Source organism: Opisthorchis viverrini (genome assembly GCF_000715545.1).
Source record: "Opisthorchis viverrini unplaced genomic scaffold opera_v5_153, whole genome shotgun sequence".
In the NCBI taxonomy this organism is placed as follows: Eukaryota; Metazoa; Platyhelminthes; class Trematoda; order Opisthorchiida; family Opisthorchiidae; genus Opisthorchis; species Opisthorchis viverrini.
In genome coordinates this window covers 48,681-76,565 of record NW_008751810.1, presented here as the reverse complement: position 1 = coordinate 76,565, position 27,885 = coordinate 48,681, and the positions used below count along the sequence as shown (strand labels likewise).

Here is a 27,885-nt window from a genome sequence, read left to right as displayed (position 1 = left end):
GGTAGTCGTAGGTTATGTACACTGTACAAGCTGGAAAGTGCTGCAGACTATGGATATTCCGTTCAACAGTATGATTGATATGGTCCAATTGAACAACCTTAGTCATTTATAAATAATCAAATTAACTGGAACCATCCATGGTGTACGATAGTTTAGCGGTCTGTTTTTTTTGTGTGGAGCCATCTCTCTTTCTGGGTAGTCTCTCTAGGGAAGATCTAGTGTTGAAACTACTTGGGAGTGGAGCAAATTTCTCTTTCTTGTGTAGATTCTTCCAGAGCTATTTCTTCCCTAAGGCGAGTCATCACACATCAACGCAGTACACTTGCATCCTAATTATTTCAAAACCACGAGCAAGGCCAAAAGTGACATAAATGACAGGATTTCAACTTCTAGTGGGCGGCCCCATTGGATGCAGTGCTTGGAAGCTCGAATAATACCCTGTTATCCCTTAATCTGCCCCCTTATTTCCGAAACCCACAACCTTACTTCAGTTTATGATATGTTCTCTCGGACAGATTAACTGATATTACTCTTGTAAGGCATCAGGACATGCCAATCTAGCGGGATGGCGTGATAGATGAGCAAATGGCCGCCCCTCGACTTATTGATGAGCGGACACGTGTGGCTGTGTGACCGGTGCCATTGAAATACCTTCGCAAGTGAAGTGAGCACTTATTTGGGGAATATACACGCGACCTTTTAATTCTCAATCAATGTGATTTCGTTGATGGTCAATACTGCGTTTACATGTCTCTTTCTGGACTCAACTACTTCTCATCGGGCGTTTAGTGTATACCAGAGAGCATGTGTGAAATAATCAGTCGAGTATGCTATGCAAGCACCCGACGGTGTTCATGCTGTGGTGTTCACAGTGAGTGTGGTGATGAGCCACTACTTCCTAAAACAGCAGCCTACACAAATCTACTTTGCTCATAACCCCATCTGGTTTAAAATGACGGCGTTGCTACGAAAGCTGGTAAGAATGCCAGTATGGCAGCTTAACAGTGGTTTTTAAGAACACACTACGTCAATGCATCTGTATAATCACTAATTCTGAGAAAATAGGACTATGGATCTTTAATAGCTGAGTTTCTCTTAGATTTATTCACTTAACAGAGTATAGTCTTTTCAGTTAATCCATAAAACATGAATATTTTGTTACTCGCACCTTATTGACAGAGCAAACACAACAGGCTCTGTACCGCAGTAAGTTTGACAGGTTGAGCTTGAGAAAATCAAATGTTCAGCTCTAAAATCCGATTCTGCCTTTTGCAAGCAGGCGAGTTCATCTGATGTCATACTGAGTTCACACCCAATATCTTTATGATCACGTCAGCAAAAACAGATACAAAAGGTTGGTTTTGGTTGAAACGTGTGAATTCCTGAGACCCATTATTCTGTCTTGGACACTCGAATAATTCAAAAGCTTCGCGGAATGAATGGCGTGCAGCCTATTCACTCTCTAAATGAGCCTGAAATTCCATGGGTGACTTTAATCGGTGATTCATTCTTTAAGGAAGACGAATATTCAAGTAGGTAAGAGGAAACCAACTCGTGGCACCAGAAGGTTTAATTGGTAACTCCGAATATGCAAGCGCTTAAAAATAAAAAACCCAAATTATTACTCAGTACCATACTGAAAGTCCTATCTTCTACTACCACAAATTCGGACAAAGATCAGCTGATCTGTCACAACTGGTTCAGACCGGCTGAAATCCCCGTTCTTTTGAACACTTCTTTTAAGCGTTTGAAAGCACCTTTCTCGAGTTTCCTACGAGTGAAACCATCTATTGCATGTGGTAAATTTAGCAGTCAGATTTTTTCGAATCCAGTTGCCCAAGGTTTTAGCTAGCTGGGACAGCCTTTATCGGGAGCGAGATAATACACTTCACAAAACAGTAGAACACGTATTAACTGATGTCATATTTTTATATGCTATTGTTACTAATCAAGTCCATGCTTGGATGTGTGAGATTTATCAAGGCTGAGGCAGTTACTTTTGCATGTCCCTGTTTTCCACTGTTGAATAGTTTTGTCCATACTGCAGAAATTTGGCGTCTATCAGTTTGGTTGACACGTGCTTGTTGCGAACGAATCGCTGAGTTTGCACACCTAGTGAGGCAAATCGCTATGGAGTATTTTAGTTTGACCCAGAATACCTCATCACCCCGGCGGGATAAAGTGCGCGACATTTCATTAGACACTACGCTTGATTTACTGAAAGATATTCTTCTCCGAACAGGAAATATTCCGATTTTGACAGCGATATCGAGCGGACGGCGTTGTTGTAGGCAATAACTCAAGCCCTAAGCCCGACGAAATGTTTCTATCTTCAGCAGAAAGACTAGCATGCGATATTGCTGCTTGTGTTAAACAGTATTTGTTTTGATTAAATTATACTCAATACCGACTAAAGCCATTTCATTTTCAATAATACTGTCCTTTCAGAAGAGTTTGGTAAACAACCGGTAGTTTTTATTTGGGCAACGTTTCGCTTTTGACACAAAAGCTTCATCAGGCCAAGTGAAAAGGTCACAAAATTGGCCAGGTTATAAGAAAGACGGGGAACCAATCAGTAAGTTCTCTTCAAACTAAATCAGTGTTGAGTGTCAATTAACGACTTCTGTCGGCTAGTGTGGGTGCCAAAATCTTGAATCGATGTGTTGGATGGTTCCAAATTAGTTCCGATCGCTTTTCGTTTCTTAATCTTCACTTGATGATCCGCCTCGGGTGCCGCTGTTAGATTTTCCTTAGTCTTTGTGGGGTTGTGAGGAGAGGACTACGGTCCACGCCACACAGACTGATCGCCGAGGCGGTAGAAATCGCCAAGCATCCCAGCGTCAACAGAACGGAAGGCGTGGAACTGGCTAGCGTGTGGAGAACGGTCTTGGGTCACTCCAGCTGACGTGCGGTGACTCCAGCTGGTGTGCGGTCATCAGTAGGAAGAGTGGTCATCATCTGCATTCCACTTGACCTCAAACTAAATTGTCGGAACACTCACAACCTCACAAAGACTAAGGAAAATCTACTAGTGTCACCCGAGGTGAATCATCAACTGAAACACCCTGAACTGGAAGATTAACGAAACAAACCCGATCAGAATTGATTTATCCCCTCCCCCCAATCCACCAAAGCAAGATTTTGACAACTTCACTAACCGACAAGAGCCGTAATTGACACTCAACGCTGATCTAGTGTGATGATCTGACGAGGACTGACTTACTGATTGGTTCCCCGTCTGTCTTATAACCTGGCCAATTTTGTGACCTTTTCACTTGGCCTGATGAAGCTTTTGTGTCAAAAGCGAAACGTTGCCCAAATAAAAACTACCGATTGTTGTTGGTAGTGTGAGGAGATTTGGGATTTTTGTGGAGATTTCGTCTTTTAAGTGAAGCCAATCTAGGCTGAATATCCGAGAAGCACTGTACAGCTGTTTCATCCTTATTGGGAATCATCAGCAGTGCGCATCTCACGAAACTCCGAAGAGTCTCGAACCGGCGACCTCCCGGCTAGTAGTTTGAACACTTAACCGTTCGGCCACGAGTGTTTGATCAGCAGTGTGATTAAATAGCACTTAGACAGGATATAGCGCCGCTCATCCTTCAATCACGGGATCCACATCACGCGGTCACACGTGTTGACTGGCTCCTCGAGCAACGGCTTATCAGATAGATGATGATTCAGATGATTCCCAATAAGGATGAAACAGCTGTACAGTGCTTCTCGGCTTTTCAGCATAGATTGGCTTCATTTACGGGACGAAATCTCCACTACCGATTGTTTACCAAGCTCTTCTGAAAAGATGACTTCTCAATCGGTTCCAAACTTTTTCCAATTGATTGACAAAAAAATCCTTTGTTTATTTGCGTCTGTTAAGAAAGAACCAAACAAGGATTGGATGTTTCTAGATAGTCTGCTCAGTAGACCAATGCCGTCCACCAAAATTATTCCTTTCATTCGTGCCTCAAGGTTTCCTAATCAATGGTTTACAAGAGTAGTTTAATGGAAGCATTGTGATACGCAACCAGTAGTTGTTTAAACCAGCCCTACTACAGAAAAACTAGTTAAATGAGAAACTACCGCATGAACCTGCAATGTTACTGTCGATTGCTATTGCTGAAACAAAAGCCGTTTTATTACTGGTGTCATTTAAGTAGTGTTTCGCGTTTGTAAGTATTGCACAGAAACCAATCGCCACTATGGGTTTTGCATCATGCCTGTTTTGACTGTCTGTCCGAAACATATGGGAAGCAAACACTTGTTGTCACGACGCCCGTGCAGAAACAGCCGCTTACTTGATAATACAAGTTTTAGTAAACCCTCTGGTAAGTGAGTAAGTAGTATGGAGTTAGACTCAGTGTGCCAACTTTTGAGTTAACCTTCACTGAGGCTCAAAGCCATCAAAAGCCTTGATTGAAAGGCAGCGTTTTTCCGAAAAAGAAGCAGTCAACCCCCATATGCGGTGCGCTCGTGAAGAGCAATTGTTAGTTTTTATTCTGGATGAGTTACTGGGTCACATTGAACCATCGATCGTACTACATCCAACCGGTTGGATACAGTCAATACAAAGCTTCAATGGACTGGTGACAGGGCTGTTCGTACTTTCTCGTACCTCGACTGGATAAGCTTACGCAGGGTGATTCGTACTATCACGAGAAAGTGAAACTGTGCAAAGTTTGTGAAATACTGTCATACGACCTTGGCGTTCCAGACAAATTCATCAAATGCCTCTTATGCGTATAAAACAAGCAAAGACGATTGTTTGTAATTTCCTAGCTGACGGCCGTGAAAGTTACTTGATCAACCTATCAGAGACGTTGCATTTGATCTTGACATTTTAACTCGAACCTGCAGTAAAATCGAAAAAAATATCCACTAGATTACTATGTTGATATATTGGTTGGAAGCTGTCCGCCCAGGTCGAAAAAACAAGGTATATCATCAATCCATAAAAATGTTACGTTTATTTGTGGCAGCCACAAACCAAGAATGTTTGAAAAACCCGGAAAGTGACACTTTTAGATGGCGCCTGTGTAATTGCTCTCTATTACTTCAGGTGAACGGTTGAGATGTGATATCTATAATCAGTGTGGAGAAACTAGATGATGCCTGGGGAGAGTTTTTGGTAACCTTGTGAGTAGTTTCCTTCATGAAAACGCCTGGGCTTCTTCGATTATATAGATGACTCATGGGTCGCGAACTTTCTGTAAGATGAATGAACCTTAGAATCGGAAATACTAGCCATCTTCGGAAAAAGCATCTGTAAATTAAGTGTTTGGCTGAGGTACTTGGGTTCGCTTGAACATGGAATGACAGCGTTGCGTGGTGAATTCATTTCGTACAGTCTATGCTGCAATACGTAAAAAAAGGGAATAAAATAAAGTCAAATATAGTATTAATTTTTTTCACTGTATTTCGCTCCGAAGAGAAAGGACTGTTAGAAAGGAATTCGTTGTACAACATTGTTGTTCTCCGTAGCTCGTTTAAACCGATCCGAGAAACACATCTTTTCAAAGCAGCTTTCGTGCTATTCATTGAATCATTTGGCAGCGCAAACTCCGTTTTTATCGGCGTCACTAATACAGTACTCCATGAACAATGGAGGTAAAGTTTTGGGAAATAGCTGTGCACTAAAATGGTTATTAATAGTAAATTTCGATTTTACTGCTGTGATCACACCAGTATGCGAAGACCTGAGATTGCTGCACTTCAGTGATCAGATCTGACAGTGAATAAAAACACAGCACTCGCTCATCACTTAATTCACTTCCTAATAAACGACCTCCATTTCTACCCCACAAAAGAGTGGATATCTGGCCATATATGTGTGAACATTCTGAAAACCAGGAAAATAGTACATCCAGCGGAACCGATGCACTCTAATGTCTACCTCAGAATCAACATCTGTATGGATCGGCCATGTTCATTGCTCAACATTTGAATTCACTTGTAGTTTATGCCAAACGAGTGGAACATAGCTATCTATCTAGACGCAATACAGTACTCATATGTTTGCTGAAAATCTTCGACAGTCAACGACCGGTTTCGCCTTTCTTGGGGCTCATCAGGTAGGCACAGTCGCCGAGTTTCCGTGAACTTTATGTTCTAACCGAACCCAAATTGCACGAAATTAGAAAAATACGCTCATTCGCACATTGGGGCTCATTTGATGGGAGGCTCGCCTGGAACCCAGCTCACTCACTCGTTTATTGGTGTTTTCAAGCAAATGAATGGAATGCACCAGACCACCTCATATTCCAGTTGGTACGACATTCAAGATATCGTGATACATGTATAGAAGTAATACGCTACTCGTAAGATTGCTGAAAATTCTTTGACAGCCCACGACCGGTATCGCCATTTTTGAGGCTCATCAGGTAAATGCGGTCATAAACAAGAGATTTAGCTGAGTTCCTGGTGGGTCTCTAGCAGACGAATGTATTTCGATAGCTATCTGTTTAGCTAAGGAAACTGCTATGAAATCAAGAAACAAAATGGAATTAAAAAACACTAAAACATAAACCATGTTTTACTAAGTGGACCAGTATTTTTTTCTTTTTTTTGCTTCGTAAAGGGTGTTGATTTCAATCCCTCGTGCAAATATGGATCAGGCTTCCTAGCAAACGTGCATTACCAAGCCAACTGAAAACAACGTTATTCCTTCCGGAAAACAAGCCCATTTATTTTGGCCTTTTACCCTTAGTTTGTGCCCAATTTCTGGACCCGAAACTGACACAAAGATTGGTAAACATGTCCGTTCTTCCGACAGGAATCACCCGATAAGGGAGACCGAGACATCGAGACTTTGGGTAATCCTTCTCGTGAAAAAAAATAAATCGTTCGACTGTAGCACCCTTTCGGTGCCTAACTGCCATGCCATCCGGAGGTTGCACGTGGGCTGGGATACTACCAGGATACCCAATCCTAGATAGGGAAAGTAGGGAGGCAGGGGTCGGGTTCGAACCACGGACCTTTCAGTCAGTAAATTCGCGTCCTAACCACTTGGGCTATCTTGTCACTTCCTTCTGGCAACGCATGGTAAAATCAACTCAATATTTTCTGGTTGATTTCAACACTCTGGTGATCGAAGAAGCCGGGTGTGGCCAGTAGGGATCTAGCTTACGTTCATCTTATTCCCAGGTATGCTTAAATCAAGTCAGTCTGACTCCACACTACGGCTTAATATATTGTAGGACTGTTGTTCCAAGAATTGTCCCTTTTCTTGCGTCTTTCACATAAGGTAGCATACAGTCGGTATCGTCAGGATTTCACGTAGGCAATTAACCCTACTGTTTGTCCATTTCGATCATTTTCGAATATGTGTACTGAGAACTAGTTGGGTTATTCTTCGCAAAATCAGCTGCGCTAAGAGTACATGATGTATACAGTGAGAAAACATAGATGACGGCAAAGTAAAGCGCTTCGATCGAATTTTTGTCCTGCCAGTGGAGTCAGTATATGCTCTAAAAGCGTGGGGTCACTGCACAGCTGTTTGACTCAGACTAATAATCATCAGCTGTGGGTGATTCATGAATCCCAAAAATTATTCGAACCTTGCGGTCATTGACTTAGTAGTTAAAGACGAAAAGATTTGGTCCCAAATGGTTGATCAGGAGTGTGATCAGCTTACATCTCGACAGGACATGGCGCCGCTCTTTCTTCACACAGAATTCACGTCATGCACTCACATGTCAACGGATTCCTCGGGTGACGACTTCTAAAATCGAATGTTTAGTCGTCGTGTGAATCAACCTTTCTTCAGAACTATTTACAGTTCGCCGAATGTGTGTTTGGATTTGAGAATGACATTCGAAACTTCGTTTCCGAGAACGAAACTTCGTTCGCCGGGAAGACAAGAAGCACTGTACGGTGGTTTCATCCTCATAGTGTTGCTGGCTCCAGGTGAGCGTGAAACAGTGCACAATAATTTCCCAGCCTCTCAGCATGGATGACTCCAAAATCTTCCCATCGTAACAGTAAATTAGCCTGCTCACATTTCATTATTTGTCGATGTGCAAAGCGTGATGACATCAATGGAGGAGGCACTTAAAAACGCTTGGATGCTTTTCTGGGCTTCCTGAGGTTCTCGACTCAAAGTACACAGTTTCGGTTGTCTTGACTTGAACCACGTCATCTCAGTGAACAGCAGCATTCATGCCTCGACAGGGAGCAAAGTACTGCGAGTGACTATATGAGGGTCTACTTATTGGCATATAGTTAGCAAATGTCATACAAACAACAAACTTATATTCCACAGGTGGGTTTTTTGTGCGTCACCTCCATGTGAGTGAGCTACACATGTGGAAGCTATGGACCACTGGTAGTTTTTAGTTTGGAGAAGCGTGATCCACAATTGCTGTTGGCTGTTGCCAGATATTTGTGGACATACAGTTGACTCTTGCCATACAGTTATCTCTGGACTACAGTGGATAAGAAATTGCTTTTTTACTGATTGACTTCGTAGCGAAAATAACTAATCTGTGAATAGATGTGAGTAAGATCCTCGAGAAGTTCAAATGAAAGATGAACGGAAAGATGAAACGGAACAATATTGGGGGGATGGACATCAACGGTAAGCATTCTTGTGTTTACCGTGCGTGGAATTCGATTCACTCTACAGCAACTAATGACAGAGACAGTGGAATTTATTGACCATCCTAACGAAACAAAAGTAATGGTTCTCTGAACTGATAAGCGCATGAGCTGGACCGACCTAAGGCCACACAGCCTACCACACTCTTCCACCAAATTGTGACAATGCTTACTGAAAGAAGGAGAAGGAATACTGTATCCATGACACCCAGGAGTGATCATCAATTTGGATACCTCAAAGTGCAAGGAAGTACAATTTATCAATCAGAATAAGGCTTATTTAATTTTCTCATAACACATTGATCCCAAGTCTAAAATAACCAGACTTTTTTAAACAAATATCGGAAGTGACATTTGGTACTAGTTTACTCTTCCAAATGAAAACGGTTGTTTTCGCACTTATATCGCGACTCGTACAAAATTGTAACTTAATCATTCGATCCAGTGGAGATTCGACATCAGAAGCACGATTTCTTTGGCAAAAATTGCCGCCAATTCTCCAACCGATGAGTCCTCAAATTAGTTCCAATTTTTTTTAGTAAACTGAAAGGCACTACATTACTATCTGTCCCTGTAAGTAAAGCTAACCTATCCTAGAAAACAAAAAAGAACGCAATGGTCATCTCTGGAAACCGCGGGGATTTTCGAACACGTATAGTAGTTTGAACGATTAACCTTTCGGCCAAACAGACTAGCTGATCAGCAGTGTGGTTAATTGACGCCTGAACAGGACATAGTGCCCACATCAAGTGGTCAGGTGTTGAATGGGTTAAGAGGGACAACCTCTTACAGGAAAACTGCATTTTGTGAAATTACTCTTCCTCACAGTTATTTAGAGGCCACTGAGGAGATTTGGAAATTTTCTACTGGGATTTCGTTCTGAAAGTGAAGCTAAACTATGCTGAATTACCGACAGGCTTCTTTTCAGTATAGATTGGTTTTGCTGGCGAGACAGAATCTCAACTAAAGACTGAAAAGCACCACCACTCATATGCTAATTGTATGTTTAGTGGGATTCTGAATTGTACGTTGGGTATGGATTTTTGGGAGAAATTTTACTTTCTTGCGCTTCGCCTACTTGGTATGACCGATGGGAATAGCAGACTACTACTGCCTCTGTATGTGTTGCTTCATAAACCATTGCACCTGTTAGAGTGACGTGCGGCGACTGTAGTCAGGCCCACAAGTGTGCGGAACAACCCCTTTAAAAACAGTCACCGTACTATCGTGTAACGAATGATATGATTTCGTCAATAAGTTTTAACAAGAAAAATGGGCTGCCAACACTTCTTTGTGTAAGTTAGTTTCGTGGAGTCTAGTCTCGCATAGGCGATACGTTCATTGAAAAAAATAAAATAGTGAAGCGGACAGAGCGCATTTTGGGAGCAGCAGTTCAGAAAGCCTGGTTCACTCGGCAGTCGAAAAACCGGCATGTGCATAGAAGGAATTCTAACCCCTGTAGCAATCATTGTGATAGTTTGCATAGTGTGTTTCAGGGCTCGACATAGATAAGATACCAGCTTACGGACCGGAATGTCCGCGGTTCAGACCCAACCTCAGCACCCCGACCACTTCCCTCTAAGCAGTATACTAGCTCTCATGTTTCCTTCCTTTGGAATGGCAGCTAGGTACCGAAAGGGCGTTACGGATAAACGATTTTTTGGTGTACTGCCGATTTGTCTGCGTTGTATTCAGAGTGAAGGTAGGACTGAGCTCTGAGTTCCGCTAATTACCGCGTTTTTAGCTTTCGGTTTGACTGCTCCCTCATCTTACGAACTTTCTTAGCTAATCTCCCCCAGAGCCACATGTGCGGTGAAATTCACTTTACTACAAATCTTGTCTGGCCACGCTTTCATTTTCGTTACTGTCCACTGAAATTGGGCAGTTTGTCTGTATCCTTGCGGTAAATCTGGAGGACAACTCAGATGGCGGCCCAACTAGCGCGATATTCCCATCCTAGTTTGGAAATTAATCATTCCCGTCGGTGGGAAAAATCAAAGGAAACAAACCATTTTTTCATATCGATCAGATAAATTATCATGAATTTATTTGTCTAAATCCGCTGGAGTGGTTTGGTCGGTGCGCTACAACCGGTGCAGTGTTCCCATTTGCAACAAGTGTGCATTGTTGCGCACACTATGTTATTCATGATTCTTAATGAAATTCCTTGACGAATGGCTGGAAATGACGATTCACCCATAATCGAAATAGACTGTTTTTATCCACACGATGTTCTAATCGTCCAGTGAAAGTTCGCATGTCTGGTTTAATTTGTAATAGGATCTGGCCAACAGGGATCGATTACTTCCACCCGAACAGCGCGCACTCTATACAGTATTTTTTCTGATATCTGTGTGTGACCTTTTGGTCTTGATCAATTTCTTTCGTCGAGAATGAACGTGCAGTGGTGCCTGTTGCACACACACAGGGTGGGCTACGATCTACTAAAGATAGGATGATAGAAAGATGTAGGTCAGACATGTATCCTAATTAATTTTTCATATTTTCTTTGACCCTATTATGAGATCATTACTTTTAATCGGAATAATATTACATTTCCTTGTTTCTTCCATAGGCCTGTAGGCCACGACCGACTATTAGGTAATCAGAAAGATTTTGTTGTTGTAAATAACCCGTTAAGAAGTAAAGTGCTGTACATGTTTGTGCAATTTATTCCAGTCAGTGGAAAATTTAGTCAAAGGAAAGTACTCAGGGGCTACTGCCAAGACCGGGGATAACATGGGCGACTATATTTGGCTTGCCTGCAACGAGGCAAATGTTCGAAAACGACAAAACACCTTTTTTTCCACAAGCTGGTCGCTTATAGCCCAACAGAGTTATCTCTCGATAAGCTGTGGAAATGAAGCGTTTGGAGGCCAGGGTGAAATTCTGAAGAGGATGTGAAGCAGCTCGGTTTCTTACATTCACCGCAATATTTCTGCTCGGTTGATCGGTTTTAAAAATCCGCATTTTGGAAGTGACTCAGCTTTATCAGGGCACAAAGACTGTGTTTAATTACCTAACAAGCAACCTGCTAAGTGGGGTTCGACCTTTGATGGTACAGCGGAAAAAAATGGAATAGTTTGATACTAAAACGTCCTTCAGTATGTCATTGAGTATGTTCCGTTGACATAAAGAATGACGAACTTTTGATCTAGCTCTCACCAATGTGAACTGACTACAGTATTTTGGATGGAGCTAGCATCTTACTGTGGTCCTTCATCCTCGTTGTAGTTGAGCTTCCTTAAAACACGATCTGTTAGATGATGTCTGCGCAAATGCCTATCAATAATTTATTTCTTTTTTTATCTAAATTGCCAATTAGAAGTCATCCCTGTCGAATGAGAAGCACAGCCCAAGTAACATGCACACATGCGTTCCTCACGATAGCGTTCTGTCCGATTTTGGGAGTGAAATGATACTCAGGAGTTTTCACCAGTGGTGTTATTCACGGGGATAATTTTGTTGGTATAAATTAAATGGAGTGAGAAGAATGCTCCAATTTAGATGCATTTTGCTCTAGACCACACTAAATGGTATGGTTACCGTCTGTGCTCGTTAAGATATACTTCACTCACTCAAAATTAATAGGGGTCTAAACCCAGTTATTTTCCTGTTTGGCTAGGCCAAGTAGATTCTACAAACAGTTCTTAGCTTCCCTGGTGTAGACAGTTGATAGCAGAGATTAAGTTTATTTATTTTATTTAGTTACGTTTTTCTTTGGGTGAAACCTTAAATATTTTTGTGGATGTTGTTTAAGGCATTTGAGGGGACATGGCGGGGTAAGGAGCCATAATTTTCTGAAATGATTCTAAATAGTTTCAACTTAGTATTCTTCCACAGAGGCTATGTCCAACACCTCACAATTGTTGATGGTCGCACAACTCACATCATAATCTCTTTGCGATAAGCGCCTGGACTCTTCTGGTAAATCTGAGGGACATAAATAAGATAGCAGGGTCTAGCCAGACAGAAACAGTCAGACAATTTGGCATTACATATCGAGCAAAATAGACACGTGCCAATGACAGACTAAGATTCTTCGATGATTTGATCCTCAGAACCACAAAGATCAGGTGCAAATCACCGCGCTGAACTAAGAGATAGAGAGTGGCTTCATGTAAAGTGCCTGTTGCTAAACGCTTAGACAGAAACAGTCAGACAATTTGGCATTACATATCGAGCAAAATAGACACGTGCCAATGACAGACTAAGATTCTTCGATGATTTGATCCTCAGAACCACAAAGATCAGGTGCAAATCACCGCGCTGAACTAAGAGATAGAGAGTGGCTTCATGTAAAGTGCCTGTTGCTAAACGCTTCCATACTCCTGAAAATAAATGTTTTTTTTTAAAAACTCTTTTATTGGGCTTTCTCACCTTTGGCTCATCTAACCTAACATGTAAGGTCCAGAGGCCCTTTATAGCCCTCTCTTGTTCATTTCGCATCTTCACTTAGACAGCTTTTGTACGTTCCAAGGCGGCACTGTTTCTGTTTATAGGCGTCACGTGAGCAATTCATCCTCGAGGCAAAATGCGATGCCAGCGCCTTACAGAAATAAACAAATCTCATACTGATTAATTCTTTTCACAGCTTAAACGTCGACTGCGCAGGTTCTCTTCCAGGGGGCTAGGTGTACAAAACCGCGTCGGATTGTGACTAAACTGGGAAAAAACCTTTTGAGTTAGGCTTGCTCACAGCCACTCGGCGAAATATATTCCAATATGGCCATAAAATCTAACGAAAATCGAATGAAAACGCAGTGGAATGATTACTCAAAAATACCGTAGCTTACGTGACCTGTTGACAGATTAAACAGTGCTGAAAAACAGATTTCTTGTATAGATTAAATCTTGCAGCAAACTTGTTTGCAGGCTTGCAGATGAGATCCATGCTTAACATGAAAAACAACCCTACCTAGGTCAGGCATGTTATTTATTGGACACACACACGGTGTCTGAAATAAAGGTAAGGTGATTTAAGCCCTAATACACAATGAAAACAGGACGGAAATAATTTCCCACTAGTAGGAAACACTTTCAGATTGTTCAGGCGTGAAAGTTTGAACTTGAAAGCATTTATACGTCTCTCCATCTCATTTTGTCAAAATCGCGACATCTTAATGGCTTCTCCCGCTCCTTTCGTGTAGCATAGTAGCTAAGCCATACAGGGTTTTTGAAGCTAAACGACGGTTTATTGCCATAACCTCATTTGCTTACTCTTTGAACGCTAAAACTGAGGCTAGATGGTCATTTGTCCAACACTTTGGCATGTTATTCAGCTGTGCACAGTGACACAGAAATAAATAAAAATCACAGCCAATGGCTTGAAAAAAATCATTGCAGAAAATAGTTACCTTGATGCATGCGACAAACCGAGCACTGAAAGCGATAGGCTCGTTTGGCTCATGTCCATTCGTATTATGGGTCAATGATGCGTGACATTCTGTTAGATTGTACATGAAATGGAATGTAGTCTCTGGCCGTTTATAGTATTATTAAAAATCACTCTGGTTAAAATTCGTCCTCTGTAGAGAAGACGATTCTTTACAGATATTTTCCGACACAAAATTCGTAATTCGTTTTTGAGTTTTAACCTGATAATACATGCAGTTACTCAACTACTAGAACTTTAGCTTTCCTCTGGTCATGAGTTGCCAATCCTCGGTGTAGTAATGTTATATCAAAACTGTACACTAAAATTCAGACCCTAACATGCACACTATCGTGTTCGCGACTCATCCGTTAGACAGGCATTTGCAAATCAAGATGGCAGCCTCATCCAGAATTAACTGGCATTTCTTAGCCGCTTGGTTCTGCAAAAGCACATGTATAGATTGGTGTCAAACTGAATAATGAATTAGAGTTGAACTTTCTGGAACTTAGCCTAGTCTAGTAGTCTCAGGTTGGGCAAAACCGGTATTTAACCCTTCGGAGATTTAGTCGGCTCTAGAAATATTAATGGAGCTTACTCTACTATCTTACCCACAGTTCAAAAAGAAACAAAAAACAACATTCGTGTAACACATTTAGATAGAGTTTTTCATAACCAGGAATTTTCTTTGAGTCTCTTGTCATTAAAATGTTAACTCACAATTGAATGTTAATCATGACCTACGATCAAATTGGTGTTCAAGCGGAATGTAAGACCGATGACCAGATCTGCTTGATGAGTTCCAGGATGGTCGAAAATGGTAATGGGTAACTGCGAAGTTTTCATCCACCCTATCGATGTTATTTAAGGATGGGTTATTTCTCGTTTCCTTGCACCAACACGAGCATAAGTCCTTGTTTCCTACGTTAGCTCCCTTATGATATTCAACATTCGATAATCTAACAAAAACAAGATTCTTGACAATTTTCACTGTAGTTTTGTCACAATTTTTGTTGGGTTAAAGTTACTGCTGAACAGGCACCTAGACAGATATGATGCTAACAAAAGGAATACGTTTCCGGATGGGACGCGCACCATGTACTGTCGAAAACCTGACAAGTGTTTTGCTGATGCAACCTACTGTGTTAGGTTGCCAGTCCTTAAGAAGTTCAAAAACCCAAAATGTTCATTGATCGGGACAGTTTGCCGGTACCTGGCTTCATTGTCTATACAGAAACCCCCTGATGCAAGATCTATTGATGCTCAAAATCTCACTTTTTTACAACTGAACACTTCGCTTTACTGTGTAAGAAGAATTGTTGTGCAGACAGTGGATGGTTTTTTACATGTTGATTCTCGTGGCATTTTTTGAAGTTCGAACCAGAACGTAGTCTTTAAAAAAAGTTGGCCAACGACGATGCCGGTTTGAAACATCTGGTGTTGAAGGCAACCGGCAAGACTGACGATGCCACTTCTCGGATAATAATTACCCTAACGTTTCGTAGCTAAATTTGAAACAAATGATCGTTTGCCGCTCAGCCAGGCTGAGCCTAATAACATTTTAAAGAAAACTCACGAAGAATAAATCTTGCTCTTTTTTCATTAAGCTTTTCAAACATCAACCTTTGTTACTACCTGGGCGTAACAAGTGAGGCAAGTACAATTTAATCCTATTGGTTTCACATAGGTCAGTGACAAGCAATCAATGCTAAGAGTTCGCATCTCTCTCATTTGAAAATAAACAATTGTAGAATCGTGGGACTGTATGCTGTTACCACATAGACGGAACCAATCATGCTTTGATGGTTCCCACATCTAGTTAGCATCTTGGGCTATAGTGGTATCCACAAAGGCTTCGCAGACGTATGCATCAAATCGAAGACTAATGCGCGCAGCAGTCTTATTCTCATGAAAGTTTTCAGTACTCTAATCGTTTAAGTGTACAACCGTGACGTCATTTTGAGCCAGCATCTAGGAAGCAGATGTCGGCTTCTTCCTCTGAGGTGAACTGACCGGCGCCGTGTACCTTACTGGACTCTAGCCTAAGGAAGACCATCTCGATTTTGTTGTCAGAAACAGCGAAAGTGTCATCCACGTATCAGCGGTAATCCTGTGTCTCCCCTATGCTAGGTTCTGAAGGACCACTGTCAAGTTTGAAGGAAGTTTGGATATTTGGCGAATAAATGTTACAAAATCTACCGGTAGTCCCAACCCAACCATGGCTACTCTGTGGCTAGGCTTTAGGATTCAGACTTTCTTGCCGACATTCGGTCTAGGCTTTTACCCTGCCACCGTGCGTAAATACCAGTACCACTGTAAATTATGCCAACAGAGATGTGGAGGTCGAGCTATCATTTAGCGTCATTAACCTGACTTACTGCGTATAGCATGGTATATAAGTAAAACATGATACTGTTGGAAATTTAGCTTCCGCCATTATCAAAAACTACAAACTTCTGTATGCTTGATTGTCATGGTCCCGTAGATTCAGTTCTAGGGACCTCCTTCAGCCACACAGAAGTCCTACAAGTGGAGCCAATCTACTTTGAGGAGATGTTTCGTCATCAGCTGTGTTCAGGTCGCTCGTTCGAAACCCCACAAAATTCCGTGACATGTGCACTACTTCTGGTTTCAAATAAGGGCAAAAAAACCTTACAGTACTTCTCAGCTTTCCGGCGTAGATTGGCCTCCCTTACAAAATGGAATCCTAATAAAAAAGTTCTTAAATAGCCCCAAGCTACCAACAACTCAGGGGATCAAATTTCTCATTCCGCCTTTCAGGTACACTTAATTATCCCTCCATTCGAACCACATGGTAATCCATGCACCGCAGTTTCAAAATTGAAGACCTGAGGACAAATCGGACGACAGACAGCTCGAGTTTGTATTCCAGTCAAAGTTTGGGCAGATGTTTGTGGCCTTTCCGCACTTTGCGAGCTTCAAAAACAGTCTACGCGCATCACAGCACACAAGCTTAAGATCATTCACTCATATCTGTGGTGACTTATATATTTAAGTATATTCCTCAGCCCTCAAGTTGGGACAATTATGCTGGTTTGAACCATAGCAGTTTCCGTGTGCGAATCTATAAGGACCCAAAATGACTGTGGAGGAAGTACTTTCTGTTGCTCTTCTCCTAAACCAAATTCCTCTAACTTGGACTAATGGAGAATTCTTTTCGTAAAAAAATAACAATTTATCTTACAGTAACTCAAATTCAAGACGAAAGTTAGTGGAATAGGATGTTATGGAAAAGGTTGCTCACGGCAACCAAAATGTCGGATCATAACACCATGTCCCGATGTGCCGTGTTTTGAACTTAAAAGTTGCCGTATTGTACGCCACATGGTGGCCAATCTTTTTAACGATGTCCGAGCCGAGTGACTGGACTGCTGCTACGGATTAACCAAAAGTAGTCTTGGTATGTTTGGTTTTAGACTGAAGATAGTGATACAAATGAAGAACTGCTACTGTCTCCTGCTGATCACCCAAGTTTTTTTCATGAACAGAGACTTTAGATGCGCCACAATTAAGAGCCGTCCCGGTTCCTATCATCTGGGAAAATTTGGACAACGCCTGATCACGTGTTTAACCACCTTTGGCTGTCAGCAGTTCATGAAAATTTAGCTGATTTCAACCTTGATTTCCTACATTTTGTAGAAGACTAATGAATATGCGCCCTGTGTAATTACAAAAAATCTGTCAACTGTGAAACGATCAAGCTTGTGGAGGCATGACGCATTCATAATTGCGCAAACAATAATATGAACTGAGATTAAATATGATCTTTAAAAAAACTATTGGACGCTCAGTTGGTCACCCCAGAAAAGACATCACCGGGTTGAGATCATAGTTTTATATCGGATAGAAATGGTTGGCCTATGCAAGCCAGCCTGCAAGTGTGTGACGCCGTAGTAGACAGCTTGAAGTTGCACTTTAGTTTCGCCATGTCGCCATCAGACCGCTGAACGGAAATCCTGACTTTACAGACCAGTCCAGGTATAACAGACGACTGATTCATCTGGATTCATGGCGAGTCTCCAAAACCAGATTGATATGCAAATGAGTATTTTCCTAGTCTAGGTATCCTTTTGGCCGCATAGCCAGTGATCACACTGTGGACAAAAATGTTAGCACAAAATTAGCGTACGTCAGCGTCAGCTTTTGGTTTGTCATTCAACCTGAGAACCTAATTACAAGTGACCCGAATAAGTCCTACGTGCCAAATGATATCTACGACGATGTGCTATACGGAAAGTGCAATGTATGAATGCGTGAATGTATGTATGAAACGTATAAATACGTTTGCACAAGTGGAAAACGGCGATTAGAACCACTGCCTATTGCAAAAATATAATCCCCCTTTGTTCCACCTCCAGATTTCCTGCGCTGAGCCTCCACCCTGAATGTCGACACAATGGGCGAGAAACCTATAGGATCACGCAGTTTTGGGCTACCAAACTACTGCGCGGAAGGTAAAGATCTTCGGTTCTGAGGATAAATAGTACCATCGAAAACATCAACTTACGGAATATGCCGTACAACACTTGAGCGGATTAACCTGAAAAGTGTGGAATTTTCGCTACAGAATTAGTGGAACGCCCAGGGTATTGTCGTGGCCTCAAATTTTGCAGAAATGTAACCTTAGAGGGTTTGCGTCAAACGCCATATTAGTTGTTAGCTACACAATAGTTCCACGGATTATTTTTCAGCCTTATTTGGGAGCAGCCACCCCTTAGTTTTGAAGCCACATGTTCCGTACATTTGACCATTCAGCTTGCTACAGGGATTGTTCATGGGGTCTAGAAGGAAGGTCGCAGACTGCTCCTTTCAATAGTTTAAGACGACAGAACAAAAGCGAATCTTGTGTGATATATCAGTGCCTTAGGCAAATGAAAAGATGTTAGACTAACAGCGGTAACCTTCAGTGTCAAAAGAGCCAGCGGACTTATCCAGGATAAGTATAGCCATAAAATTGTTGATCATCAGGCAGAAATGAAGTACACACGCATTGAATCATCCAATATTCAACTTATTCTGAGGGGACCTCCAGTTATCTAAAGTCACTGACGAGTCGTACTGCGGGTAGCGATCAGGGAAAGCTTATCGTTGATGGAACAAATATATTACTTTCACAATATATATAAAAAGCAGTATGCTTCTAACCACAGGGTGTTTGGAGACTTTTCTTGACCCAAATAGACAACAGGCTAGAAACCCTGATGATGCGGAATAATAAATTTTTCGCTTTCTGACAAGAGATTCGGTAGCCTGAACCCAGAGACGTATCCAACTTGAGAGGTCCAACTTGATAACACATCAGTTCATACCTCCTATCTTATCCAAAGATGGTTTTTGTTCAAACACTTCACGATTTTGGAATGAAAAACACATTATTCTCTCTACAGCATGACTCAAGGTCCAGAAAGTGTATTGGTTTTGAGAGCCCGCGATAATGAGATCGTCTGAAATTCAAACGATGAAACCGCGGACAAAATTTCATCCGGCCACCTAAAAATGCAATAGCGAAGCCAACTGCTGTAGCTCCGTCAGAGGCGGCTGAAGTGAATGGTCTAAAATCCATTGAACTTTCCGGTTTTACACTGCGGTTCTCTAACTTATCGTGTCTCTTTAACACTAAGGGGTGTGAGATGACAGTTTTCTTACGTTACGTTTGGGAAGGAAGAATCAACCACTGATGCACTAGCAATGGGTTTTTGTAAAGCACCTGCGATCCCATGACGTGTTGTTGCAGGCAGGGGGCCCTCTGGCTTTACTCTGAATCACGTTGTTCAGAAAATTTTAAAGTGGCCCGCAAGATGCGCTGTTTTAAAGTACTTTTATTATAGTCCACGAAGTACTAGGCTGACTAAATTCTGATCCTAAGGGCCAATATGTTTGAAAGTACACAGCATACGAATGGTTGCAATAATACTGATTTAATTAAGAAAATTTCTACGAAGAATTTGCATTATATGATGGTTCTGTCTATCCAGTAAGCAAGTTATTTTAAGCGAACAACCTATGGATCACGTGTTCGATCGCTCAAGCCTATGTGTTCCAATAAATGTGATAAGGCTGCTGCTACTCATCCTTAAGGGATCCGACCCACTCTTAAACGTAACCTTGTATTTCAACAAATAACAAATAGTTTTCACGTTCGGTATGGTGACTGCATTGTTTCCCAAATTTTCAGCTCACTTATTATGGAGTGCAGCGCCGCCACACGAAGAGGACTGATAATTGGTGCCACCGTTGTCATCGCCATCAGCGCTGTCGCTTTGATCATAGTAGCTGTGCTGTACGCGCTGGCTTCCAACGTCGGACTAATGGTAAGTAATTAGACAAGCGACACCTAACGGACGTTATTCTCCCAATTTACGTGACTGCTTCTGGGTCGGAACACCAGTGAGCGAGTTTTATTCTCCTCTCTGAAGCAAAGTTTGTCCAGCTCTGCTTGGGATTCCACAGGTCATTTTTGTATGCTATTTTCATGTTACATCTAAATTATTCGGATTGCAAGAAATGGAGAATCAGAGGTCACCAGGTTCACAATCTTTCTTTTAGCTAAACATCACAGGACGACTAGTTTCCGCTACTTCAAAAAATAGAACTAAAACTACTACAACAGGGTTTATGATCGATTTTTTGAACTGGCCTAATTGCATCTTTTCGCAACAATAAGATCTTTCTAACGAATCACGGAAATTGCTTCGGTGATGGCACATGCACCGTTAGAAAACTTTTATGGGTGTTCAGGGCGAAACAACCCACAGAACAAAACGGTTTGTTTTCTACCATGTGATTCTGAGAACTGGTTGGGAGTTTAATTTTAGATTACAAAGAAAGAGAATAACAAATCTGTCAGAGAGCATGTGAACGAACGATCGTTGTACAATCTGGTCAGAACCCAACTTCGGCAGAGACAGCAGTACTGGTGCGAGAAATGTGTGTAGGGCACTGATTAGTAGCTTTAATTTTTACCCAGTCATTTTAGAAGTCATGCACTGTAAGAACCATCCACCAAACTGAGTATATTTTCTAAACTGTGGGTCAGATTATGTACAGTAAAGGCTTATATTTCGCCTGGTTGAATACTTCGTCTTGCTTTGCGAATTTCATACTCAGAACTAAGTGTCCACCACACCATCATGTTCCCGACGATAAGCGCGTTCAAGTCTTTTTACATGCGTGTGGTATGACAATAAGTCTTTGTACACTTCTGATAAGCCTGAAATACTAGTTTTTAACTTCCTTCATTCATGATCAGTGTCCATCTAATTTTTACCACTTTCTATTTGGTCTGCACAGAACTCTTTAGAGGTTATTTTGCGCGCATATGCAATGGGGAGCACTTTCAGGGATACTTCAGTGGGCAGATATATAACAGTCTTGGAGCTTTTCTTGGTCTGCAGGATACACGTGGGAATCATTTAGGGGTCGCGCTTGCCACCGATATTCAGAAGCGATCGTTAATAAACTATATTCTCTGTGTGTGAGCGATGGTAAAGTTCATCTGATTCAGATGAATCCCTCGCAACTCAACTCGCTTAACTCCTTGTAATGTTTGATGGATAGCGATGTCTTAAGAAACACCACGTCCAACACTCAAGGAAATACAACTAGACTTGGTCGACTACTAATGTTTTCTAGAAAATTTCAGAACAAATTTTCTTCCTAGGTTCACGGAAAAGAAAAGTCATATACAATCTGCAGATAGAATGTTTCTTGGTAGTGAAACTCGCGGTAGGAGAGATATTTTCGATACTTACTCTATTCATCGAATTCCAGTGAGAATATGATGTGTTTATCACCCGTTTTGAGTCCCTCTACGTCTAATACGAACGCTGCATTAAAAAAGAATGAAGTGTATACTTGGAAACAAGTCCTTGGAGATTTCAAGAGAGTTCCCTCATTTTGATCATGGCATAAGGGTAAAGGTCGCAGTGGAAATGGCTTTTGTGTTCTGTATCTACAATTTTATGGTGGACAAACGTCTCGATTCAACTAGGCAAAAAATCATGGCTGAGTCTAAATCTGGGACGCAAACATTAGTTGCTTTTGTTTTCTTCGTAACGCACAATCCAGAATACTGATCTTGGGACAATACGGCTAATTAGCGAGATCATTGTGCCTGACCAGTACATGTGAAGTCCAAACTATTCTGCATATGGATCTGCGTCCACCTAAAAAAACCGCAGCTCTTATTGATAGGAAATTCACAAGGATGAAGTGAAACATATGATGTGATGTATGCATCAGTTGAGCGAATCTGAACGATTGAGACAGTTAGAAACAAACGTGGGTTTTGTGATAGAAATTCTATCATAAATGATTGATTAAACCGGTCGTAGAGCGTCCCCCACTAAGATGCATCAGTTGAGCGAATCTGAACGATTGAGGCAGTTAGAAACAAACGTGGATTTTGTGATGGAAATTCTTTCACAAATGATTGATTAAACCGGTCGTAGAGTGTTCCCCACTAAAATCAAATTAATGTGAAGAAATGTGGGTATTTTGCAAGTGAAGTTCCGCTTGGTTTCAAACGATACATGAGAATGAATGTAGGGCACTTTGGGGATTACGCCTACTTGATGGACTCGAATAAAAACAAAACAAGTCGTGGTATCTCGAATGTCATCCCAACTGAAAAATAAGATGGAATTTCGGCAGCGTATTCATTTGCAAAACATAACAAAGGATAGATGTATTTGGGATTGGGTTGAATCTTCTAGTAAAGTCAAATTTTCGTACAAAGGATTGTAGTTCGCACAAAGTATGTTTTCAAAAACGCTATCTCTCAGTGGTGTAAAAGAAATGGCGTCACGTCCTAAAGTCTAGTTTCAAATGCATTTACTCATGTTTGACAACCTGTTAAAACGCAACGTTATGCTTTGAGAGTTGTGTGAATGCCAAAGCGAAACCGACCGATGAATTTTGAAAATCACCTCGGGTTATTTGTCGTAAAAATTAAGGACAGGGACGAAATTACAAAATACGGATAGCCCAAATAGTCTTTTGCAAGATTTAACAATCCAAAACTGATTTTGATGTTCAAAACTACCAAGGCACTCCTAAAAAATTTGGGCGGTACGTTTTGCCACAGGAAGTTATGATCACGCTGTTCCTTATGTACAGAGTAAAAATTGAGGCCGAAGGAGTGACCATTTATCTCAATGTCTGCCATCCAACAGCTGAAAACGCTGTTCCTTATGTACAGAGTAAAAATTGAAGCCGAAGGAGAGGCATGATAAATCGTTCATGCAAACCATGGATTGTTGTCTAAAGCATTGTCTGATTCAGTCCGCAAAATAATTGACCATTTATCTCAATGTCTGGCATCCAAAAGCTTAAGGTTGCCCCCTGAAATACGTTGTTTTTAATGGTGCTTTGTAAAAGATGCGATGGCTTTCAGAAAGGTAGATGTTTGTTCGCAAGCAGACGGTAAATTTTTCAATTAGGAACTGAAACCTTTAGTGCACTCATACCAGCGTGGACTCAGTATATGCTAAAATGCAAAGATGGAAGTTACTAATGGAAGGACGGCTGTTTCTCTAAGGGGTTTGCACACCGTTAACCGTTTGAAGATGCGATGGCTTTCAGAAAGGTAGATGGTTGTTAGCAAGCAGACGATAAAGTTTTCAATTAGGAACTGAAACCTTTAGTACACTCATGCCAGCGGGGACTCAGTATATGCTAAAACGCAAAGACGGAAGTCACTAATGGAAGGACGGCTGTTTTTTCAAAGGGTTTGCACACCGTTAACCGTTTATTGGGAACTTTTAGTCGGACCAATTATTCGGATTCTTACGCTTTATTTATGTTCACAATCGATCGTGTCCAGAAAAACCGTTAAACAGGCTGCAACTGACCCACGGTTAGTTGAGCGAAAATTCGCGAGTGATCGACATTCAGTCAATTGATTTGCTGCTTTCAGTCCATATGTGAACTGCACTTAGTGGATCTTCCCATGCTTGTTTGTCTACTGCCAAACTTTTTAGAGTAATCCGGTTGAGCCAGATGAATGAGAGTGGCGTCTAAATCCAGTTGACGGTGTTTGTTTTGATTACAGTCCAGGTGGATTGATTTTACCGGTTGTGTTCCGATCTGTGAAGCTTAGTTTTTTTCTTAGCTGAACGACCGCTCAAATATTCTCTTCGATCAGTCTGTGCGTGAGCTCAACACAACCAATAAGGGATATATGCATACTAAACTCCAAAACGCCTATCCTCTTAAGTGTGCGACTTTCTCGCCTAAAGTATGGGACCAAAGTTTGCGCTTAAGTTGATTGCTGTAGTGTTATCTGTTACTGTTGTTTGTTTATATGGCTTGCGAATAAGGTGAAAGTAGCCCATCCTGTAAAGCAAAAACTGCTTGGAACTACCCATGGTTTCGAGTTTAATTGGGAGCTAAAGAATACCGTCAGCATGAAACTGCTCTTTCTAATCTTGAGACAGTTTGCCCAATTCCAACAGGCAAATAGTTAATGCAGACGCAATGGGGTAAATTGGCAACTAACTCTAAAGTGCAAAAGCGTCAAGCTATTCTGGGCTACAGTTCCATATTCTCGGAACTACCTTTAAATCACCCGAAGCGACTACGAACCCAGCCACTCGGTATCTTCGGTGTCCCTTGGACTTTGTTCCCATTCTCGTCCAAGATCCTACTCATTCCTAATAGCTATTGTTGTGAAGCTTATACATCGGTGAGCTATATGAACTCTTGGTTTTACATTACTACTGCTTTTGTCACGACACGTCGATACACGATGAAAAAACCCGCCCGCCTCTTGGAATCCTATCATGCGGTTAGGTAATGACGGCTCGGTCTGTATTCTTCGTAAGAGATGTCTACTCTTGATTTTGAAGTTTCTTCTTGTAAGGGTCTAAAGTGAAAGCTGGGACTAAATTATTCCAAAAGCAGTCTGCAAAACAGCGACTTATTCAACGCGCTGAATTCAACTAGGCGGCTTGTTTAGGTAATCAGGTAATTACGTGCTACAAAACGTCAATATTTTCTACTTCCGAGGTAAGCTTGTGTTTTACAATCTTACCGTAGTAGGCCTTGCTCAGTTAGAGAGGGGAATGCTCAGGTAATATAACAAGCAACTGAGTTGTTTGCTAAGCTTGTTGCGAACATTTCGTCACCAATAGGAGTAACATCATCGGTGTGTAGCCAGGTAGATGGGGCCTTACACAGCGACGCATCAGTTTACTACAACGCACTACTAACCAAACAACCACTGATGACGTTTTATCGATTGCTGACGAAGCGCTGGAAACAGGGTTACTTAACGAAGAAAGAATCAACCGGTGCTACGCTAAACACCAACAATGGTAGTGCACCTGCACAACAGGAAATATGAGTAACCAACAACAAAATTCACATAAGTGGACTATGGTTACTAAATTCTTGGTGTGGCTGACGTCAGCTTCCAAGTAGTCAATCGGTAAACAGTTGCCATATGTGCCTTTACATTGTAGGCATTGAAATGTGCTCGTCAAGTCACCGTGGGAGACAGAAGACTATCCTGCGTGTGCAAAGACATCCACAAGTCTGGTTTCTGTGATAAATGATAGCCTAACTCTGCGATCCGAAGGATTGGTGGGATGCAAACCTGAGCACCTGATCAGTTGCGGAACCATAGTCCCCCATGAATTGTGGAACGTATTACGACCTCTTTTTCCAGTAGCGACATCCACGTTCAATCTAAATTAAAAAGCATTATGTTCTGGTAAACATAAAGACACCTAAGTCATTAACTTGCTTTCAGATTGATGTGGGTATCACGAGATTGACAGCTTCACGTGACCATGGCTAATGAGGCAAAACAAAACACTGACATTGAGGAATACGGTTATTTGCAAATCAATTTGGTTTTCACGATAGACTCAGCTGAATCTCTCGTTTATGATATTTTACAACTGAAAGTGCTGCACACGGGACCGTGCCTACCTGATGAGTCCCAAGAAGAGCGAAACCGGTCGTGGGCTGTCGAGTAGTTTGCAGCAACCTTGTGAGTAGTTTCCTCCATGAAAAAACACTGAAAGTTCGTTTGTGGAGCCCAGAACACCACTGGTTGATATTTGTATGGTAGATTTGACCACAATTAAAGAGCTAAACAAAACGCCACAAAAATAAGCACTTAAATATAAGTACAATCTATAGCGCAGTTATTGGGCTTCCAAAATGATTATTTCAGATTGCACCTGTGGACTGTCACTTGGTGACAAATGTTCCCACTGAATAACTTGTGATAAGCAATAAGATAAAATTGCTTTTTGAGGGGATTAAGAGACGTCATGTAGTTTCGAAACGCTTAAAGCCATCCACATCTCGCAGGCCGCATTCATTATTCCTACTGCTTACACTGCCACATTCAGTACCGTGTTACGTATTCTACATGCCGTCAGTATCTCGGCTGTATTTGATTTGGTGGCAGTAGACAGCTAAATAATACACAGGAAAACTTAGTGAGATCAAGTATTTCCCTCGAAACACTGGCACATGTTTGAAATTCGCTATAGTTCTATGTATTCTCCATATAAAATAGTCATGTTTAGTTGAATCTTACGGTTATCGGTTTGATTAAGTATAATGGTGTTCACCAGGAGAGCACTCCTGAATTAAAGATGCCCTCAAAAACAAAACAAGCAATCTCCAATCATCATTATGGAAAGTCAAGCCTGCGCACGGAAAGTGCCATTTGAGAAATGGCACTGTTTGTGTTGGATTTTTTCCTAGGAGTGCGAAGAAAGCTGGTGGTTTATATGGATTAAAATTATTCCGTGTGAGCCAAATAAAAATATTAGGCCCATGTGAAGCTTCATGGAGCGTCTGGTTTTAGATTTTTTTATTTATTCTGCAAAGAGATCAACAATTTACGCCTCTTGTTTCTAAATACCCGCCCATATTTGCTCGCCGGTGTCTTAGAATAGTTGATTGAGGGTGGGGAAATCGACAGCCTAAGTATTATGCACGCACGTGTGGCTCGTGACCACTAATAAGCTCACTACCTGACAAACTTTTATACTGGCGTTCCTGCCAGTGTTGATAAATTCCAAGTCTAAAAATAACATTTTGTGTATTTTTAGATGCTTTTAGATGCTTTGCCATTGGTAATCGGAAAATAAGTCGAACATCATCTTCACAAAATTTGCATTTGCCTGGAGAGGAAGGTATTAGGGAGAGTCCGAGTATGTAACATAACAGTGTCAGCACTAGGATGCTTGGAAAACGTCTCTTCACTCTTCAATGAAAGGTAATGGATGCTAAATCTGACCGAATTCTGTCAAGGATGACTATGAGTTTCAGTGTAGGAGTCAGGACTAGTCTGCAGCAGACAAAAAGCAAGCGACGGGATCAAACCAGCGAGTTCAATATTTCTGGTTCATTAGATTCCTAGATGTCATATGTGAGATAAATCTAGTAGAATGCCATCCTCTTCAACTGTAGATAAGATAAGCACTAAGGATATATAAAAATCATTTCGTACTTGCGGTTTTAAAAACACATCCAAAGACCAGATGGTCCAAAAATGTTTTCTAGGTCCTTCGAGGTATAATCACTGTAGAAAGCAACAATAGCGTAGCGCCGAAACTCCTCAGTCTGTTTGCAGTGAGGGACATCCCACTGGGTCATATACTTCTTATTCGAAAATCCAGATGTTTGGTGTACCAGATGTTGCCGATATCGCCAGGTATGTGAATGTTCTACCGATGAACCGCTGACGCTGAATCCTGTCTAGGCACAGATTGACGGCACTTCTGATCAAACTCTCGTCTATTGGGAAAGTGACAGATCCAGTTCTCCTTTCAAATTTACAATTTGGATGCAGTTGATCTTTTATAGGTGCGAAGATGCGTATAGTATTTTCTGGCCTTTGATTTCTGCTTATGACTGGAATAGACTAGCAACTG

General features: G+C 41.4%; 1 protein-coding gene across 1 annotated transcript in view; it reads left to right on the top strand.

Annotated features, from left to right (window-relative positions):
• T265_06976 (hypothetical protein) overlaps positions 1-27,885 on the top strand; it is a gene marked incomplete at both ends in the record, with an annotated part of 94,047 nt that overhangs the window by 21,142 nt on the left and 45,020 nt on the right. Inside the window, one exon of the mRNA XM_009172393.1 lies at positions 20,163-20,298. Within this exon, the coding sequence (XP_009170657.1) occupies positions 20,173-20,298 (126 nt within the window). The remainder of the gene's footprint in view (positions 1-20,162; positions 20,299-27,885) is intronic.